General features: G+C 44.2%; 1 protein-coding gene and 2 pseudogenes across 1 annotated transcript; all 3 read right to left on the bottom strand.

The window, feature by feature from the left end:
- Window positions 1-2,754: 2,754 nt before the first annotated feature.
- Window positions 2,755-3,941, bottom strand: LOC123075368 (uncharacterized). The gene is made up of 2 exons (XM_044497993.1): window positions 3,105-3,941; window positions 2,755-3,005 (listed from the first exon to the last, which is right to left on the bottom strand). The coding sequence occupies exons 1-2, from the start codon at window positions 3,870-3,872 to the stop codon at window positions 2,964-2,966; spliced, it is 810 nt and encodes a 269-aa protein (XP_044353928.1). The 5' UTR covers window positions 3,873-3,941; the 3' UTR covers window positions 2,755-2,963.
- An 11,431-nt stretch (window positions 3,942-15,372) lies between these two features.
- On the bottom strand, window positions 15,373-16,326 carry LOC123076489 (uncharacterized; annotated as a pseudogene).
- Window positions 16,327-18,322: 1,996 nt separating this feature from the next.
- Window positions 18,323-20,814, bottom strand: LOC123076488 (uncharacterized; annotated as a pseudogene).
- Window positions 20,815-22,033: the final 1,219 nt, after the last annotated feature.

The raw sequence follows: 22,033 nt of genomic DNA, 5'->3' as shown, positions 1-22,033 counted from the left end.
CATTTATTTACACAATCACATTATTATGGACAGGTAAATCACAAGCTGACGTATTAGAATATTTATATCTCATTACAACGCACGGTCATTGTTCTAGTATAGGGGAAAAAAAGAATTAGCAGTGGATCTACGTGCGAGCGACACTGCGGCTGCGGCTGCGTTCCAGTGCTACCCTCTTCGCCGTAACATATCGATGCAGATGAGGTAGCCATGCATGTAGCTTGTTCCACATTACCGTCTTTGCCTCCATCAGATCATCGCGACATCGACGCTAGCTCTAGGATCTTTTGCCTCGTTGGAGCCCATCCCGCCTGACTGGACACACACCTGGAGACTAATTAAATCGTTAACCGGTAGACCGTGTGGTTTTGGTTTTTATTATTGGGGGTTGGAAATTATGGCAGCATCAACAAGTCGTGCTACACACTCCTTGTTAGATGATCCACGCGAAGACATGGTGATGTACATCCTCAAAATCTAGGTAGAAAATAACTCGATATGAAACAGAGGCTAATAGGCATGATACACATATCAGAAAAATCCGAAAAAAAGTATATAGGCAAGCATCGGGCAAAAGACTGGATAGAGGGGGACCCCGCAGGCTTCACACGCCCCTGGCTCATGACCGGGGGTGGACCATGAGGTAGGGACATATGAGCCCCAAATGGCTCCCCTCTGTTAATTCTTTCGTCCGATATTCCTGACTTTCATAAAAGCTCGCAAAAAATGCATAATTGTCAGGAGGTCATTTTCAAACCTTTTCACGTACCTATTCTTCCCAGTTGTGGACCCTCCCAGAATTTATTTTCAATGAATTCTTCTTGGGGTACTTACTTTTATAACATCCGTGTCCACTTCAAGCGGGTTACCGACAATAGAATGTTGAGTCTTTTCCCGTTCACCACTCCTGGTCTTGTGTCCATGACATCATTGATCTTGATTGCACCTAACCGGTAAATGCCCTCCATGATATTTTGACCTTCCCATTTGGATAGAAGTTGATTTGCAAAATGTATGAAACTAGACTTCTAGAAGATAGCTTTGTCTCCTACTTTTAATTCATATTTTTGTATCTCTTCTCACGCCAATTTTTTACTTTTTATTTTAAACCTCTTTGCATTTTGGTAATATTCATTCCTCCATTCATCTAAAGCACTCATGTCAAACAACCTCTTCTCTTTGGCTAACTGGAAATCATAACTAATTTGATTGATTGACATGCATCCCAATGAGCTTTATGATCTAGTTCTAAGGGTAAGTGACATGTTGTCCATAAAGCATTTTTTATTGTCACGTACCCATAAGATTTTTATATGCAGTTCTATAAGCCCAAAGTGTGTCTTAATTTCTTTGACAATTCCTTCCTTCATTATTAACAATGTTTTACAAGATTAGTTTGATCTCTCTATTTGTTAACTCTACTTACCCACTAGATTGAGTATGATACTATTTCATGATTTAAATCATACTTAGCTTCCAACTTCCGTGCCTTTCCTCGAGGAAAAAGAGAGAATTTTTTCCTAAGGCCCTTGCGGAGTTTACCTAAGGATGGTTGGTAGTTACAGAGTGTCTTCTTTTTGCGGAGTTTATTTTGGGGAGCACTCGGCAAAGTCCTTGTTTACCGAGTACCCACGGAAAAGAACTCGACGAGCAGCCGAGCACTCGGCACAGAACCTTTTTCCCATAGTGCTATATCTAACTCTAATCTGAATCACTAGGCGTTTCAAAAGAATAAGTTGGGATATCACGCCAAGAACTAACTAGTAGGTAAAAGATTGCATACAAAATAATACGAGGCAGAAGATTACTAAACATGTTGGAGCAGGGATAGCATAATGTGCCGGATGCATCCTCCCAAACAAACAGCATACGTAGGATGCAGTTCATCATTAGTTTCTCGGTGACTATGGTTGATCATCATAATTCACAACCATACCAGATAAATGTTACGCCATGCACAACAAGTTTAACGAACTGGGGATGCACACATTTATTAATCTAGATTATTATCCTATGATCGAAGCAAATGCCATCACAGAAAATGAGTAAACACATAGTAGTAGTGTGTTCAAAATCCCAATTTTTGACATGCTCTGAAACTGCAATTCGATTCGGTTGTCCCACAGATACAAGATGCATGTCAGCATCACACTACAAATATTACAAGCTAAATTAAGAATATCCACAGTTCTCCGGATATTAAACACAGATATAGTAGCAGCAGATTATACAGACCAAACTTAACTGATATCAATCAACAGGTTGGATGAACTAGAGAGCCTAGATAAACTAAGCGATTGATAAGAACTAGATCGGCTCTGATCAACAATGCAACTGAAATCATGTACGCTGGTTCTACCTTCAGGCACATCAAGTAGGGACATCAGGCCACCAATAACACAATTAGGCAGTAGGTTTGGATGAACAGGGACATCAAGCAAACTGTGCCTGATCGATGCTCCCAGTCCCAAATAACCGACAAGTAGCTACGAAGATTACCAAACATCGCAGTGACATCACATATAACATGATTAAAACACACAACAGATGCAATTTTATCGTGCAATTCGATTCGATCGTCCACGAACAAAGATGCAGCTTCGGCATTGAACTAGTACGATAGCTCCTGCAATTCGATTCGATCGCCCCACAGATAAGATGCAGTCAACATCACACTACTACTGTACTACATTGATTATTATTATCCCTAACTGATGAAGCTAAGACAGATTGCATCCAGATCATAGTAGCATATGAGCAGGTTAGTCTGAAGGACCCAACTCAACTGAAGCCATAAGTAGTCTGCAATGCATGATGAACTATCTAGAGATCATAGATGAAGTCGACCGCTGGTATATATGCTAGGAGGAGTATGGCTTAATTCGATCAGCAATTCAAGCCTCAAGGAATCCCACCCGCCTTCGGTCGACAGCCTCCATCGATCAGGTGAAGTTGTAAGCTGGCTAATCTGCTGATGGGTCAGCTGAAGTAGTGGGCTGGCTAATCTGCAGTGAGATGAACATATATGATGAATCGAACTGTCAGATTGATGCTCATGCCGGTAGATTCTAAGAAGGAACACGAGAGAGATTTGGAGTTTGGACCTCAACTCCGAGGTAGGCGTGCTTGTCGGTCAACTCGGTGAGGCGGGCGACCTCCTCGGGGTCGGCGAAGCGGGAGAGGACGGTGACGGCGTGGTCGATGTGCTTCACGGCGAGGTTGGTGATCTTGTTTGCGCGGCGCAGGTAGTCGAGCGCCTTGTGCACGTCGCCGCTGGGTGCGTGACGGGGCTTGCTGCTCTTCTTGGCGGTGGCGCCCGGGCGGTCGGCCTTGGCGAGGCCCTCAGCGTCGGCGTCGGCGGCATCAGGCGCGGGCTTGCCGGGGACGGGGGCCTGGCCGCCGACGAGGCACTCGACGCAGCGCGGGAGGTGGTGCTCCTCGAGCATCTTGACGGCCAGGAGGGCGGCCTCGAGGCGGGCGAAGGCGTGGGCCTGGGTGGTGGGGCGGGGCGGGAGCCGCTGCGCGAGCAGCGCGTCGTAGAGCTGCTCGTCGGGCATGAGCGCGAAGGCAATGTTGATGGCAGCTATGGCGTTGCTCTCCACGGCGATCTCGACGCAGCTCCCGAGCATCTTGGCGCCGGCCTCCAGGCCGAGGTAGTAGACCTTGATGACGTCCGAGCCGAGCTCCCCGAGCCTGGCGTTGGCGTCGGCGTCGGCAGGGGCGGGGGCGGGGGCGGCCGCCTTGTGGCGCTGCAGGCGGCGGTGGAGCTCCAGGAGGCGGTCGCGCTGCGCCCGCACGTTCTTGGCGGCCATCATGGCCTGCGTCAGGACCACTTCCAGGTCCTTCTTGCTCACCTGTCTCGCCATGGCCATGGCCGGAGGTGAGTTCTTGGAGAGGAGAGGAGAGAAAGGTTGGGGTTTTCCGAAGAGGCGAGAGCGACAGAGACTGCAGGCAGGTGGGAAGAGGACGGAGGGGGGCACGTGTCGAGCGGCTACTGGAGGCAATCCTGCTCTGCAGGACGGGCCCACCAGAACCGCGTCTCAGCCTGCACGTTGACCCCTTTTGACCGGGGTGGCGTGCTCCCTCCGCTACCACTACAAGACGTGCAATTTCAGAAATTTTGGAAAGGTGGCAGATGAATAGCATTTGGGAAATGCCATCGATAGTACCCTGAAACCTCTCTCTCCGGGCTTTTACAAATGAAAGTTTGACCACGTATTTGACTAGGAAAGTCAAAATGTTAAGGCATATCATTAAAAAATATATTCAAATGTATTTTTTATTAAGAATATTTTTGCTACATATGAATTATATTTTATTACTTAACTTCACTATAAAAATATGACCAAAATACGAGGACTAGTAACCCGGACAGAGATAGTAGCACGACATCGCTGATCTATCTCCTCCCAACGAGCTCACGCCTCCCCCTGCCCCCTTTTTCCATTCGCCAGCTCCGCGATGAAAAGGGACATGGACCTCATTGTTTCGTGTCAATGGTGGTAGCCGGATTTTTTAATTAAGGTTTTGATCCTTTGTCGTCGGTGGTGTGGCGATGGAGCTATCGTCGAACATGGAGCAAGTCTTCCCTGCCTCGTTCTCGCGCTAATGGTGTTTTTGCGTTGTTGGGAGGGACTTCCCTTGATCTAGTTCTTTGAGTCATTTTTTTTATTCCGTAGGTTTGTCTCTGTGGCACTGTCCGGCAGAGCAGATGGCATGATTGTGTGTTTTGGTCCTCTAGCTTCAGTTTCGACCGACAAAGGTTGGCTAACTTCGACATCGTCATGGAGTGTGTAGGAGTTGTGTTCCTTAACCCGTCCGGGCTATATAACATGGTGATTATCAAATTGAAAATTTGAGTGAATCAATGAATTGACCATGTAGAGCAACAAGAAGTAAAACTTACGATCTTCATGGTTCACGAGCCTGATGGCCACATTGTCTTCGCTCCTACAACTGCACTGCAAAACTTCATGTCAGTGTTGGAGATGGTGTATCTCAACGAATAACACCAATGTAACTAATTAATTATTCCTTAGAAACATAAATCCATCGTTTTGGTTTTGTTTTAGTTTTTATTTCATTATTTCTTCTTAATGGGTCATGTCAATGCCACTAATTCATTATTCCTTAGAAAAATTGATTATTCCATAGGAAATTACATTATTTTGAATTTTTTAGTTTTTATTTAATTTTCTTTCTTCTAAAAAGGGTAATACCAATGCCACTAATTCATTCTTCCTTATAAAAAATCCATTATTTTGATTTTGTTTTGTTATTATTTCATTTTATTTCTTCATTAAGGGTAATATCAATGCCACTAATTTATTTCTCCATAGGAAACTTTTTTTAATAAATTTCAGCAATATATGCTTATCCTTGCATATTATGAAAAAGCGTAATTTCTCTGTGAATTATGTGCAAAAATTTCATTATGTGTTTTAATATTTTTATTTTGTTTTTGGGAAGAGTAATATCAATGCCACCAATTCATTCTTCCCTAAAAAAAACTTCATTAATTTGATTTTGTTTTTTATTTTTATTTTATTGTCTCTCTTTTTTAAGGCTAATACCAATGCCACTATTCAGTTCCTTCTTAAGAAACTTATTATTCTGTGGAAACTCCGCTCTACATGCTTATTCTTGCATATTAAAAAGAAAACAAAATTTCTATGTAAACCATGTGCAAATTTTGTCATTACTTGTTTTATTTTATCTATTCTCTAAGGGTAATACCAGTGCCACTAATTCATTCTTCTTTAGAAAACTTACTTACATTTTGCTTTACCTTTTTATTTTTATTTTTTAAGGGTAATACCAATGGCAGTGATTTATTCTTTTTTAGAAAACTGAGTTTTTTCAAAAATTCCATTGTAATATGTTATTCTTGGATATTATAAAAAAGTAATTTATGTGTAAACCGTGGAAAAATTGTGTTATTATTGTTTAAAACATTTATTTTTTCTTAAAGGTGATACCAATGCCACTAATTTATCCTTTCTTCGAAAACTTAATTATTTTGACTTTTTTTAGTTTTTATTTCAGTTTGTTTCTTCTTTAAGGGTAATGCCAATGCTACTAATACATCCTTTTAAAGGAATTTTTTAGGGAATTTTAGTAACATATGCTAATTATTGCGTATTACAAAAAGGTGCAATTTTCTGTATAAACAGTGTGTAAATTTTGTTGTTATTTGTTTAGTTTCTTCACTTTCTTGTTTGAAAGGGCAATACCAATTCTACTAATTCATTATTTTGGGGAACTTCTTTTTGTGTGAAGTCAACAATTGGATGATTATTTTAAACATATAATGAAAAGCACGACTTGTGTGCAAATTTCGTCATTATGTTTTTTTTATTTTTCATATTGAAGGGCAACACCAATGCCACTAGTTCATTTTTTTTTGAAAAGTTCATTATTTTGATTTTGTTTCATTATTATTTTATTTTATTTGTTCTTATAGGGTAATACCAGTGCCACTTATTCATTATTTCTTAGAAAACCTTCATTATTTCAATTTTTCTTAAATTTTTATTTCTTCTTTATTGGAGCTTTTATAGTGGAACTTTGGAAGTAAGGGAGGGACCTCTGCTCTGCTCTTCTCTAGTACTCCCTCCGTCCCAAAATTCTGGTCTTAGATTTATCTAAATACGTTTGGTGAGATTACCCTTGGTTTATTCGTTCAGATGGATGGCTCATGGCCTCCTGTGCCATCACATCACATCAAATCACATGAAGTATCATCCGGAAAGAAAAAGCATCTTGTACAGTGTACCATATCTCTACTCCATCGTACCTGTGACCGTCAACAGGACTCTTTACCACCTTGGCTGTCAAAGTGGGGTCAAAAGTTGTCATCCATCGTACTGGCGTGGCACTGGTAGCAGTCCCGTCCTGCACTCACTGTACACCTCGCCCACGCATAGCATACAAGCTGCTTTGCCTTGCCGGTGATCTGATCAATCACATTCTCACCTCGTCCGGTGGCACAAACAGCAAACACCTTGAGCAAGTGCTGTTTTGGATTAGATTTAGTTTGGATCGCATCTTGAGCAAGTGTAGCTCCGATGCATTTCACAATCAATTGCACGTTAACTAGTAATTTGTTGGAGTAGAAAACGAAGAGCAAACAATAGGGCACTAGGATGCATTTCACAATAACCTCGTACGTTTCTTTCTCCAAAGAAAAAGGCACTGCATGCCTTTGTCAAAAAATAAAATAAATAGAGGACACTCCAACTGCAACTGCAAGAGAAGAGTACCGTGATCGTTTCTTTTCTGCGGCGGGAGCTTGTTGTGATGGTCAATGGGCAGGCATGATAACGTTTGACCCCTCAAAAAAGTCATTGGAACATATCAACGTGGGTTCTGGTTTTGAAGGTCTCATCGTGACGATTTCTTTTACATGAAAACGGATTTTGAATCAAGGTGATGTTTGAGCTATAAAATATTTTAAAATTTTCGAATATAACAACATGCAATGACAGTTTGAGTTATTTTAATGCATGCATGCTTTTCTAGTGGAGAGGATTGAGGCCTTCTCTAGGTACGCTTAAGACGTAACGTGAGACAGTTAATGCAGTCCTTCAATATTACATTGTTTAACAGCTTCGCATGGGCATGACCCGAGCCGCTCCATAGTCGCTCCAGTGCTTATAGTCGTCGCTAGGTGGTCTACGGACTTGGATGCAAATTTTATTTCTAGTGTTCTTTCTACTATCTTGACAGTTGATGAATAAATCAGAAGTTTTCTCGAAAAAGGTTACCTTAAAATGGTTTACATCAGTTTGAGTTAGACGAAATGTGAATAACACAAGAATCTTTTTTGTTCCACGAGCAAACTAATCTACAAACAATAAAGCAGTATCACCCCTTCAAAAGTGGTTTCTTATGAGCATAGTTCAGATTGTTAGGTTTTGTGGTGGAAACAGTCCACCAGGACTCAAGTCATACACTTGGCATTGGTGCTTTCATTTTTCTAAATTCATTTCAATCCATTCGATGATGTTCGTTCAGTAGGAGAAGATGTTCCTGTCCTGTAATGACTTGGTCAATGTCAACATGACGCGTCTGTGTAGTATATCGGTCCTCATAGGGGTAAAGTATGCAATCCTAGGGATTCGTATATGTGCATATGTGTCAACATCTGCGTTTGAACTGCGTTTCTAAAAAAAAAAAAACCAGTAGTAAACATTCAAACATCGAACGCGCACGTTCCATGTTGTTTCTTGGAGGAATGGGATGAACAGGAGTATTATTTTGTTTTGCTTCAAACCGACCTTTGATTTGATCATCCCCGGTTTATTCGTTCGTACGGGTGTCTCATTGCTTCCTGTGGCATCACATCACATCACATCAAATCAAATCAAATCAAGAAAATGATCTTGTGCAGTGTACCACCATACAGTATCTTTTTTTTCTGCGGCGAGTGTACTACCGTATCTCTACCTGTGACCATCAATAGTCTGGCAAATGTCAGTGACAGACCGGTCAAAAGTTCTCTTCGCATCTGTAGTCCCGTCCTGCACTGTACTGCTGTACACCTCATGGATCGCTGGCGGACAAAATGGAGTAGGCAGCAGTAGCTATGCTTTGTACGGTACATAGAAGCTACTTTGCTTGCCGGTGATCTGAGGCCAACTCCAGTGCACAGGCCTCCCTTTTTCGAGCGCCGCACCCCCGCCACTCTCGTTCCTCGCCGCGCCGCCGCTGCCATCACCGCTGTGCAGCTCGGACGCACGCTCACCCAGCCCCCTTTCCCTCGACGTCCCCGAGCTACCCAACCACGACCATCTAATTTGCGCACCCGGTGGTCGGGTTTGGAGCGGATCTGGCCGGGCTTGAGCTCGCCCGGCTGTGGGAGGCCGCGTCGTGTCATGGATTGGCCAGGCACCGGGCCAGAAGGCCCCGACAAGACCGCAAGGCCGTATGCAGGTAGTGACTCCGCCTCTAGCCGCTCGGATCTACACCGTCGGCGGTTCGCCGACAGATCCACGAACGGCCATCGGCCGGGCTTGTTGCTGGCCCAAAAGCTCGTCGGCGCATCGTTGCCACTCATTAAGTCCAACGACTGCCCAAAGAAGGTCTTGCGCCGCGTGTCTACAGCGCCGGAATATCCTGGATGGGTGTTCATCACGTGCTCAACCGATGGGGTACTAGTTGTGCTAACTCAAATTTTTATTGTGTAGAATTGATGCAACTTTTGGTATTGGAAAGAAGAGTACATCGATATATTGATAGAATGCAATTTAGTAGATGTTCGTGTACTTTTAGCTAGAATAGAGGCTAGAGATGAGACTAGTACACTTGTTGCTAGAATAGAGCCTATACATGAGACTAGATGCGAGAAAGCAACGTCTACTTCTTTAGACTCAAAGAAGAAAGAAGCACGCAAGATTGAGCCTCCGCAGATCAACAATGAATGCATCGAGAAGGCACTAATCCAACTTACTGGAGCAGTTATGGAAGTTAGTTATCTTCTAAAATGTCTTTTTGTGGTTCTTGTTTTCTTTGATCTTACTTTTCTAGTCAAAATTTGGTAATGTGCTTCAATGTATCAAAATCAATGATGAAAATAAAAGATATGTGCCTGAAAAGAAAAATGTATGCGGACGGGATGCAGCCGAAATGCGGCCGTGCGTTGTACGCACAGCCGGCGTATCCCAGGAAAGGCCCGGACACGACCCCATTGCCCTACCCAAACAGACAGAATCCTGGCAAAACAGACGTCTGTTTGGGGTCGTGCGCTGGAGTTGGCCTGATCAGCCCAACTTCAACCGTCGACCCAAACAGACGTATGTTTTGTCCGAATTTGGTCCTTTGGATCGGCAAAACAGACATGGGTATCCGGATGCGGTCATTTGGCCGTCGGTGCGTCCAACTGGTGCGCCGCATTCTAAATTGTCTGTTTCTTGAACTTGCAAATTTATCCAAATAAAACTCAAATAGACATTGCACATAATTTAAAAACATAAATATAAACATAAATGTCACAAAAGTCCAGTCCACCACATAGTTAACTAAACTAAAAATTTAAACGAAATAAAAAAAAGGTAGATAAGGCCGTGCCGCCCCGACCGTCGTCGTCTTCAGTTCCCGCCGTCGTCGTCCTCGTCGCCAATGAGGTTGATGTAGGCCGGCGACGTCCAAAGGTGGGCAGGCGGCCCCTGCCAGGCGGGTGGCGCATGCGTATGCGCCTGCACGACCTTTGGCCGTGGCAGGGACGGTGACCACGTGTCAGCGTGCACGACACTGTCTCCGTCCACGACCATCTCTGGCCGACCAATGCCGGGTTCCATGCTGCGAGCTCCTCCTCCTCCTCCATGGCCTGCTCCTTGATCACGGCATCAAGCTTCGGGGTGGCTACATCGCTGGCTGCGGAGAAGGCCATCATCTCTTTGAGGGCCTGCCATTGGACCTTATCCTGGGTGTGGACGGAGTCCTCCAGCACCCGCCTGATCAACTCTTCCTCCTCCTCGGTGGTCATTGAAACGGGTGGTGGCGGGGATGGCGATGGGGATGACGTGGGTGTCAGGCCGCGAACCAGCCTACTCGCGTGTGGCTGGGACGGGCGCGCGGCGGGCTCGGAGCATGACCGGCAAAGAAGGATTGCCGGTGAAGGACGTGCTCGTCGTGGAGCAATGTATTCCACATCGGGGTGTCCACGGCATACCTCCGGTCGTGGACGAGGTCAGGCGACAAACGGCCGCAGCAGCGGTCGATCTCCTCGAGGCAGGCCCGGCCACTCACCGGGATCGGTGGAATGGGAACCCGATCCGCGGAGAGATGCCAGTTATCGGGGCGGTGCATGTCGCTCCACGGCAGCCGTGACCTTCTCCCAATAACGGTTGCAGATCTCTGCCTTGATGCACGGCTGCATCCGAGATGCGGCCGGCAGCGGTGCGATGTGGAATGCGGGAGGTGAAGGTGGAGGAGTAGGGGTGGAGCGGCCACGACGGCCGGAGGACAACCCGGCCTTGTGGTCGTGCCTCCCCTTGCGGTCGGGGATCCACTCCCACACCATTGTCACCGGCGGGGGGAGGAGAGGATGTGGAAGAGCGGCGGGCTAGGGTTTGGGTGTCGGGGTTTGAGGAGGCAGGCGGAGATGGAAGTGGAAGCTTGTGGACTGGTCGGTCCATGGCTTCCACATTAAAATGGACGACGGCCAGGTGGATGGGTGGTTGGCAGGTGGGTGTGCATTTAATTTGGGTGATGGGGGTAGGTGGGCGGCCGACAGGCGAGCGTGAGGCGGACGAAGAGCAGACGCGTGGGCGTCCATTCGCTGTTCGTCTGAACGAAAACTGGGCGCATGTTTGCGTTGAAAATGGGTTGTACCGAACGCCGAACGGACGTTTTTTTGTAGATGGGATTGCACGTTGGGCCGTCGCTTCAAGCCTTAAGCAACACGGCAGGACAAGATGGGGTCGTGCGTTCAGTTGGAGTTGGCCTCACATTCTCATCTCGTCCGGTGGCACAACAGCACAAGCCTTAAGCAAGTGTTGTTTGGATCGGATCCTCGGCAAACAACGCTGTAGCTACGATACATTTCACAATCAACCGCGCCTGAACAAAACGAAGAGCAAACAATACTGCGTACGTTTCTTTGCAAGTGCAACAAGAGGACACTGCAGCTGCAAGGGAAGCGTGTGAAGCTATGATCGTTTCTTTTCTTGGGGCCAGGAGAACAGTGCAAAGTGCTGCTGCTGCCGAGCAATTGGATTGGACGGGGTCACCAAACGTCATCGCTACATGACTTTCTTTAGCCACAAGGCAACTCCTTTTCTGATCTGGTCATCATACACGTTGTTCTACAGCACGTACAATTGTAGTTTTGCTTTCGTTCAATTGCTTGTGTATTTCTTACAAAAGTTTGGAAACATGCTGGTTGTGAAGAAAAAAACATTTACGTCTACCCATATGTCATTAGATTCAATTCAACACAAGTCGTAATTTCACATTTTATATATTCAGTATTGTAGACATACATAGGTTTGCTCTATAAACTTGGTCAAAGTTTGTAATGTTTGACTTTTCCAAAAATGTACACGCGCTACATTACATAACGAAGGGAGTATACGCTTTTTTTGAACACAATATTTTCTATACAATCTTATAATTTCTACTTTTACCATAGTGCCAATGTACTACTATATTCAACATAAAAAGATTGTTAGCTTATCAAAATCTGTTTGACACATTTAGCTGAACTACATTTCGTCTAAACTAAGCAAAATAAATGAATGAACACAAACATTTTTCATATTTGAAATAATTTGTGGTACCTAGATGTGATAAAGTGTGCTATATATATTTTATTTCTAATTTGGAACCTTAAAATACTTCTGTTGATGATTTTATATGTACGAGTCTCACAAATATGTGTAAGGTTAGACTCTTAGTAATAACTAATACCAAATTCTAGATAGTGTGGTTGTCCTCAAATTGTGTCATCATCCCCGCACGTTGACATTTATAGTTTATTTTTAGTTTCATGGTCAGTTCATTTATTTATGTTTTTTTTTCATGATTCATAATTATCTGGTAGGCACACATGTTCTATCCATGACGACTCTTGCAACTTGCATGCATTCAAGAAGTTATTTTATAACTTAATTCAAAAATTAGCCACGTTTAACATTCAATCTGTAGTAGATATCTATTAGCTGCAAGCACCACATCATCTGGGAAAAAGATCACATGTTACCACAGTAATAGACTTTTATAATAACTGCTTTTTGTTGATTATTTAGTTCCAACATATATCACATCGATTGAGATTCAGGCCCGAAATAGTGCCTTCTCGAGAAGTTCATGTCAAGTCCAGAACTGTTTTGTTGATATCTACCACAACCCAAGGCCTACAATATAAGCTTCGGTGTACTATGTTTGTTATTGACAACATTTAGATCAAATTCTAAAAGTTGTTAAGTGTATTACTCCCTCCGTTACTAAATATAAGACCTTTTAGGGATCCCAATATGAACTACATATGGAGCAAAATGAGAGAATCTACACTCTAAAATATGTCTATATTCGTAGTAGTCCGTATTGAAATCTCTAAAAGGTCTTATATTTAGAAACGGAGGGAGTATGTCGCACCGCTTGCATGAGTCTAAGGTTGTGTTTGGGACTACTTCTACTTCACCCAATTACACTCCACCTCTAAACTCCACTCCACCACCTCCAAGGTTGTGTTTAAAAATATATATTAAAATGCTATTTTTAGCACAGTTTAGATTTGTTTTCATGTTTACACAATCATTTGTGCATGTAAAGGCATGAGCATGTTTGGTGCAAACAATTTCCGTTTTATTTCAAACTTTTAACTATGTTTTTATTTTTTATTATCACAGGAGAATTTAAGCTCAACAGTAGGATCAAATATCTCGTGGCTGCCCTAGGTACCTCCTCTCCCCAGCCCATTCCATGTATATGCGTGGTTTTGTTCATTTGGAATAATTAGTTCAGTTAGTGCTCAATGGGGATTGATTTCCGGATCTGAGGCACTTTTCTCTTTGTTGTTCTATCTTTGGACACAACGACCGGGTGAGGATGAAGTGGCACAGTGCCGGCGATAGCAAGATTTATAAAAAAATGTGTCACAAAGAAATGTCTATCATATCCATTCAGCATTTCACGAGTAGAGGAATGAAGCAAGCTTATCACACAAGTACAAGAACGTACATGTATTTAACTCTAATCTGAATCACCCTCGTCTTTTCCTAGCTACTACTCTACTCCCTCCATTCCTAAATATAAGTCTTTTTAGATATTTCAATATAGACTACATACGGAGCAAATTGAGTGAATCTATACTCTAAAATACGTCTATATACATCCGTATGTAGTTTATATTGAAATCTTTAAAGAAACTTATATTTAGAAACGGAGGGAGTACAAAATAACCAAGACGAGGCAGACAATTTCCAAACAACATGTTGGAAAAGCAACAGAGTACTGTGTGACTAATGCATACTCCCAAACCACCAGCATATATATGCAGGATGCAGTTTCTCGGTGGCCATCGATCAATCATCACAGTACACAACCATAACAGATAATTGTTATGCCATTGGGAACAAGATTAACGAACTGGGGATTGACACATTCACTAATCAATCTAGATTACTATCCTATGATCGAAGCAAATGCCATCCCAGAAAATGATTAAACACATAATAGTAGCATGTCCAAAATCCCTATTTTGACATGGCGCTGAAACTGCAATTTGATCTGATTCAGTTGTCTCACATATAGTATGTCCAAGATCAGCATTACACTGCATATGACATTTACCCCTAATGAAGCTAGTTAAGATAGCAACGGTCGCCCAGAAATTAATTTAACAAAAAATTGGAGCATGCAACAGAGTAATCTGAGCCGACTGCACTAATATCAAAAGGTTGCATGAACTAGAGAGCATATATAGATGAACTAAGCGACTGATAGGAGCTCCTCTATGATCAGCAATGCAACTGAAATCAAAAGGTTCCGGATCATGTATGTTGGTTCTATACTTCCATCTTCATTATAATGATTCAAAAGAAGCAATAGGGCCATCAGAACAACACACATAATGACATAAGGCAGAAGGTCGGCAAACATTCTGGTAAACAGGGACATCAAGCAAAAACTGTCCTAGATAAACCAGCATGTAGGACAATTCGGCTAAAAAGAGGCATGTAGGAGGATTGCCAAACACACTAGAATGTTGCTACGCCGCATAGAAGTAAACACATAGTAGAGAACATGATTACTAAAACACATAGTAGTAGCACGTCCAAAATCCCAATTTTTTCATGCAATTCGATTCCGTCGTCCACGAACAAGATGCAGCTACGACATCTGAACTACTACGATCCATGAAGCTAATTAAGATAGCTCCTGAGATTCGATTCGATCATTTGTCCCACAGATAAGATAAGATGCAGATCAACATGATCACAGTACTACATTGATCACCCCTAATTGATATGATGAAGCTAAGATAGATAGTCAAGGCCCTCCATGAATTAATTGGGCACAAATAGAAGAGCATGGCAGCAGATAAAATCTGACCAAACTGAACTGAAACCACAGGTCTGTCTGGATGGATGGTAAACTAAAGAGAAGACCGATAAGGAGAGCATGGCTTGATCGATGAGGTGAAGTACTCCCTCCGCCCGAAAATACTTGTCATCAAAATGAATAAATGGGGATGTATCTAGATGTATTTTAGTTCTAGATATATCTTCTTTTATCCATTTTGATGACAAGTATTTCCGGACGGAGGGAGTAGTAGTCAATCGGATGCTAGATAGAATCCCTCCTGCAGCAGTCAATCGGACAAATGGATTCGGCCGTCAGATCCATCCATGGATTCATCATTTTCATCTAGGACTGGAGGAAGGAGAGGAAAAGAGCGAGGTTTGGAGAGCTTGGACAGACCTCGGAGATGTAGGCGTGGTCGTCGCAGAACTCGGCGAGGCTGGCGAGCTCCTTGGGGTCCATGAAGCGGGAGAGGACGGCGACGGCGACGTCGATGTGCTTCACGGCGAGGCCCGCGCCGCGATCCTGTTTGCGCGGTACAGGTAGTCGAGCGACTTGTTCACGTCGCCGCCGCCGCCGCCTCTGGCTGCCTGGCGGGGCTTGCTGGGGCCGGGCTTGGCGGTGGCGTACGGGTCGTCGGAGAGGTCGACCTTGGCGAGGGCCTCGGAGGCGGCGGCGACCGGGTCGTCGTCCCTGTCGGGGCTGCTGTCGGGCGAGGAGTCGGGGGTCTTGCCGGGGACGGGGGCCTTGCCGCCGATGAGGCACTCGACGCAGCGCGGGAGGAGGTGCTCCTCCAGCAGCTTGATGGCCAAGACGGCGGCCATGACGCGGTCGATGGCCTGGGCCTGGGACCTGGTCGGGCCGGGAACTGCTGCGCGAGCAGCGCGTCGTGGAGCTGCTCGTCGGGCATGACTGCGAAAGCCAGGTTGGGCGGGGAGAAGAGAATGCGCTTCTCCTCGGCGAGGTGGATGCAGGTCGTGAGGATGCGGGCGCCGGCCTCCAGGCCGATGTAGTAGACCTTGAAGAGGTTGGAGGCGAGCTCCCTGAGCTTGGCGTCCGCGTCCGCCTCGACGTCGGCAGGGGCGGCGTCGGCCTGGAGGTCCTGCATGCGCTGCTGGAGCTGCAGGAGGCGGTCGCGCTGCGCCCGCACCGTCTTGGCAGCCAGCATGGCCTGCATGAGGACGGTTTCGATGTCCTTCTTGCTCCCCTTTGCCGCCATGGTCGCTCTCTCTCTCGCGCGCGCGCTCGCCGGAGGTGGGTCTTCAGAAGGAAGGAAGGAGACAGGAGAAAGGTTGGAGCTTGACGACGAGGCGGAGGTGAAAAGAGGACGGAGGGGGGCACGTGTCGAGCGGCTATTGAAGAGGACGGAGGATCCTGCTGGGTGGGCACACCTTTGACAGCTTTTGACCGGGGTCATGTCATGCTCATCCATCCACAAGGACAAAGGGTCGTGTGGTTCTTGAAATTTGAAAATGCTAGTCCACACAATGAACAATTGGTTCCAAGCAAGGTGGCATGTTTTTTTGAACAAAAATTGGATCTACATGATTCTTAATTTTTTTGGATCTAAATTCATCTTGGTGCAACAAAAAAAAACCGCGAAAAGAGACTCACCTAGGGGCATAGAGTGGCATGTTCAAAGGATGAAGACGGTCGAAACTAGAAACGCCGTGAGCTTTGGCTTATGTTGCTCCTACCACTGAATCCTTTAGGTTTTGGCCGCGCAAGGTTGCAAGTGATCCTTGTTCCATTGCAGAAGTAGCCAAATATATGTCTCCTACTCCACGACCTCTAGGCCCCACCACGCCATCGAGATCGATGGACGATCAAGGTGAAGTATGGTTCTAGGGTGGCCGACGCGAGAACGTGGGGGTGTCAGATGGGAAGAGGCAAATCAAATCGGGCCCAGTGGCACAATTATGACTGGTAGAACGAAGCTCCAGAAGGATCTTACCAAAACTCTGGTAATTTTGGTTCAGCTCCCATCAACAAGCAATGGGACAAGATGGCCTATGAGGTGCAAGGAGAGTAGTGTACTGCAATGATGCTCCTGTCGGCGGCCATATTCTCGGACCTTCAAGATCCTTCTTAAGATAAGTTCAACCATTGCATGAACCGTGGTATTCATGGACACTTAACTGTTGATTGCCCTATGATTAGGTGTAAGCAATGTAGTAAGCTTGGTCATATTATCCAGATTTGTCACACAATCATTCCTTATGAATGCATTGGGTTGTTCATGGGTTACGGGCTCTTGGCCTAGGGTTCTTATATTTCCTTGACTATAGTAAAGTTAAGGAACGATCTAGTAGTGTGGTTATCACTGTTAGTGAGGATAGTGCTATTTCCAGAGCTATTGAGCATGAGTTTAAAGTTTTTCTTTACTTCCTTCTAGGAAAATCAAAACGACATCTCCTTGTAAGAAGGGTGTGGTTGTGTCTACCCCTAGTATTTCAGTTGGTCCTATTACTAGAAGGAAAAGACAGCTACGATTTTTTTTCCCGCGTCCTGGCAGAGCTGGCAGATGTAGAAAAACTATTGGAATATAGAAATCCTAGGTATATTCTCGAATTTGTAGAGGGGTTTGGAAGAAAGGCCCGTTTTCCTGTTTAGTAGATCTTGTTAATAGTCATACCTAAGAGTTCATTGGTTTGTAAGAGACTATGAGGAGAGATTTCAAACAATGTTTTTTCTTAAAGATTGATCCTTCAGAAGCTTTTCTGTCAAAGTGGGTTCCATCTATAGGAAAATTTTGGGGGTATTTTGTGTGGTGTTATTAAAGATACTTTTGATATTTTCTCCTTTGACTTGGGACAATATACTATTCACTTGAATTCACGGGACAAAATAAATAGGTTTACCTAGTCCCTTTTGGTGATTTTTATGGAGACGCTCAAGGGGGAAACCCCTTTTTCCTCACTGAATTTGCATCCTTGTGTAATGATATATATGTGCCTTACATTGCCGGTGGTGATTACCATGTCTTGAGATAACTAGAGAGAGAAGAATAAAGGTGCACCTATACCTCACTACAATAGCATTTTAAATTCCATTATCACACTCTGAATCAAACATAAGTCTATATGACTGGGGATCTATATACCGATCTACTAAGCTAACTTTTCCCACATTGGAGAAGGTGGATAGGTTCCTGATGTCTTCTTCTCGTGAAGATGTTTTTCCTCTATTACATCTGAAGAAGCTCGTCAAGGATATATCTGATCATAATCCTCTGATGATTAATAGTGGTCATTTACTGGATAAGACACCTTATTTTAGATTTCATATTTCCTTGTTAAAGAACGAAAAGATTCTTCCTATTGTCCATGAAATCTAGTATCAACATGTTAATAGTAATGATCCCATTGATACACTGAATATTAAGTTGAAAAGATTTTACAAAGTACTTTAAAAATTGGGGATCCAGTTTTATTTCGATACAATAAGAAAAAAACATGATCTCAAGATTATACCGCAAGATCTAGATACGTTGGTAGAGAGATTTTCCTCTTTAACTTGACGATTTTTTTTTAAGAGCGAATATCCAGGTTAAGCTCAGTGATTTATATGTCGAGGAATTTTTTTTGGGTGCAAAGATCCCATGAATGTTGGTGTTACAAGGCTTCATGGTGAGGCTCACGATCCTGTTTGCGCGGTACATGTAGTCGAGTGCCTTGTCCACCTCTCCGCCTCCTCCGCGGGCTGCATTACGAGGCTTGCTGCCGGTCTTGGCAGTGGCGCACGGGTCGCCGGAGACGTCGACCTTGGCGAGGCCCTCTGTAGGGGCGTCGACCGGGTCCAGATCGTCGTCCCTGTCGGGGGAGTGTTAGAAGGGAATATAGAGGGATTGTACCATGTTAGAAGGGAATAGCGAGGGATTGGTGAAATTGATGTTTATTGTTTGAGCCTCGTGGGCATATATATAGGAGTAGGTGATCTTCTTGGAGTACAAGACAAGCCATAATACTTCCTAGTCTATCCTATGTATCCAATCTAATCATGATACTCAACAGGGACGACGGTTTGTGAGGGATGGGGGCCCTGCCGGCGACGAGGCACTCAACGCAGCGTGGGAGGAGGTGCTCCTCGAGCAGCTTGACGGCCAGGAGGGCGGCCATGACGCGGTTGATGGCCAGGGCCTGGGTGGTGGGGTGGGCCGGGAATTGCTGCGCGAGCAACATTTCATGGAGCTGCTCGTTGTTCATGACCGCGAAAGCCATGTCGGGCAGGGAGAAGCTAACGCCCTTCTGACGAGCGAGGCAGATGCAGGTGGGGAGCGTGTGGGCGCCGTACTCCATGCCGATATAGTAGACCTTGAAGAGGTCCGTGGCGAGCATCCCGAGCCTGGTGTTGTGATCTTCAGTGGCGCGGCCGGCCTGGAGGCATTGCAGGTGGCGCTGGAGCTACAGGAGGCGGTCGCGCTGCACCTTCACGTTGTTGGCGGTCATCATGGCGTACTCAAGGAGGATGGATTCACCCCTTTAGTCCCGGTTCTTATACCAACCGGGACTAAAAGAAATTTTATGATTTTTTTAAAAAAATTTGAATTTTTTTTATTTTTAAATTTCTGAATTATTTTAACCTCTAATCTCTAATCATCACCCCTCATCACTGCTCAATTTATCCTCTAATCTCTAATCACCCCTCATCATTCCAAATCATCTAACTTCCCGAACGGTCACCCATCCTCCCACTCCCCCAGCCTGAGCACGCTTAACTTCCGGGTTCTATTCTCCCTCGTTTCCAAGTCTGCACTTGTTGTTTTCCTGACAATAGTAAGATGTCAATCCTATTAACCCTCAGGAATTTTGCTTGAGCATGAAGTGACATATTTCACTATTTGAGTTTGAAACTATTGTTTTAAAAAACAATAATTATTTAGTAACACTAATATTTCTTGAATAATTAGTTTGACCACAGTTTGACCAGATTTGACCAAAATTCAAAATAACTGAAATAATTATTTAGTAACACTAATATTCTAGAATAATTAGTTTGACCATTGTTTGACCACAGTTTGACCAGATTTGACCAAAATTCAAAATAACTGAAATAATTATTTAGTAACACTAATATTCTAGAATAATTAGTTTGACCATTGTTTGACCACAGTTTGAAATTTTTTCGATTTTTTCCACTCTAGATCTTAAAAGCCCCGTAACTTTTTTTATGTTAGGTTGAGGATTTTGAAAATGTTTAACGGGGTTCCTCCTGTTAAATTCGGATGTAACTTTTCGAGTAGATGATTTTTCATATAAAAAACTTTTTCATCCGAGTTCGTATGCAAAAGTTATGCCCATTTTACAAATTCCAGAGAGATTTTGCAAATAAATTTGAAATTCATATTTGTTAATTTTCCCAACAACTAGACCACATATCACATGGGAAACTTATTTTATTTTATTTTTTTGACATTTCCATCATTTTCTTTTGTTTTTTGTAAAACTGAAAAGGCGGTCCAGGGGGGGGGTAGAGTTTGAAAATGGGACCTTTAGTACCGGTTCGTGCCATGAACCGGTACTAATGCCTCAAAGCCCATTAGTACCGGTTGGTGGCACCAACCGGGACTAATGGGCATCGCACCCTTTAGTCCCGGTTCGTGGCACCAACCGGGACTAAAGGCCCCAGGTGAACCGGGACTAATGCCTTAGCCGCACGAACCGGGACGAATGCTCACATTAGTCCCGGTTCGTGACTGAACCGGGACTAATGTGAATACTGCCCTGTGACCAAAGCCCTATTTTCTACTAGTAATTCCATGTCCTTCTTGCTCACCTCCCCCGCCATGGCCGCTACCTCCCTCTCTCTCTCGCTCTGAGGCCAGAGGGTAGTCTTCTTGGGAAGGAAGGAAGGAGAGCAGAGAAAGGTTGGAGCTTTGGAGGAGGTGAGCGATGGTCGGAGGTGAAATGAGGATGGAGGGGACACGTGTCACACGGCTATTGAAGAGAGGAGCCCTACTGCTGGCTGACTCTGCAGGATGAGCCCACCTTTGAGCCCTTTTGACAGGGGTCATGCTCATCCACCCACAAGCACAAGGGTAGCGTGCTGCCTCCGGGAGGCCGATGTTTGGTCTATGGGGACATCTACACCCTATATGGATTTTTTTAGTAATTTAACAAAAAGTCAAAAAAATTTGAAAATATTTTTAAAAAAATTGACCTTCCATTGTACTCGTGAGAAAAATTCCACAAAAAGAAAACCCCCGTTTGACTTCTTTTAAAAGACAATTTTTTGGTCAAAATAGTGTGAATAGTGACCTATAATAGCAAATATTTTTTTTTCTATGTGAAGTCAACATTGGTTTTCTTCCATGAAAATTTATATACTAGTGCAAAAGTAAGTCAGGTTTATTCTAAAAATAGTTCTTACCTATTTTGACTTTTGGTTTAATTATTAAAAAAATCCCCATATAGGGTGCATCTACAACTAGGAACCAAAGTGTATTTCCCGCTCCCTCTGCTACCACTACAGGACAACCCTCACTCTGGTTTTTAAAATTTGAGAATGCTAGTCCATAGAGACATAGAGTGTTCATTTGAAAAGGTGTGTCTCCAAGCAAGGTGAAACGTTTTGTAACACTGCCTTGTACTCCCTCTAAACACTCTTATATTTCTTTACGGAGGGAGTAGAAAAAAAGTCTGTAACTGTAGAAAAAAACCTTCCGCCAAAGGCCTTCCAAAGAAAACGTAGCGCTGGCGAGTCTGGCGGCACGACTGGATAGAGCGAGCATGTCGGGCATTACCTTAACAAAATGGGAAACGTCTAATCAGTATTCTGATCAGAAGCATTCGTCAGACCGATATATTGCATTGCGATTTAGCAAAATAGTCGTCAGACCCATGGACTACAGCTGATTCGAAACTTCCACATTAAACTTCTAATGTACCCATTTGCATCTTTTTCCATGCTTCATGCATTGGGTGCTTCTATATTTACAATCAATTTTTTGTCCGTACGAAGAAATGCTTCCGTTGATCAACATATGTCATCGGCTCAGTTTGTATGT

This window comes from Triticum aestivum, chromosome 3D, assembly GCF_018294505.1.
Source record: "Triticum aestivum cultivar Chinese Spring chromosome 3D, IWGSC CS RefSeq v2.1, whole genome shotgun sequence".
Taxonomy (NCBI): domain Eukaryota; kingdom Viridiplantae; phylum Streptophyta; class Magnoliopsida; order Poales; family Poaceae; genus Triticum; species Triticum aestivum.
This window is presented reverse-complemented; position numbering and strand designations above follow the sequence as displayed.

Bases quoted from the DNA above. Each gene is read 5' to 3' on its own strand.
- LOC123075368 (XM_044497993.1), bottom strand. From the start codon at position 3,872: ATGGCCATGGCGAGACAGGTGAGCAAGAAGGACCTGGAAGTGGTCCTG. The intron at 3,006-3,104 runs GTCCAAACTCCA...ATCTCACTGCAG, and splicing joins ACGCCTACCTCGGAGTTGAG to ATTAGCCAGCCCACTACTTC.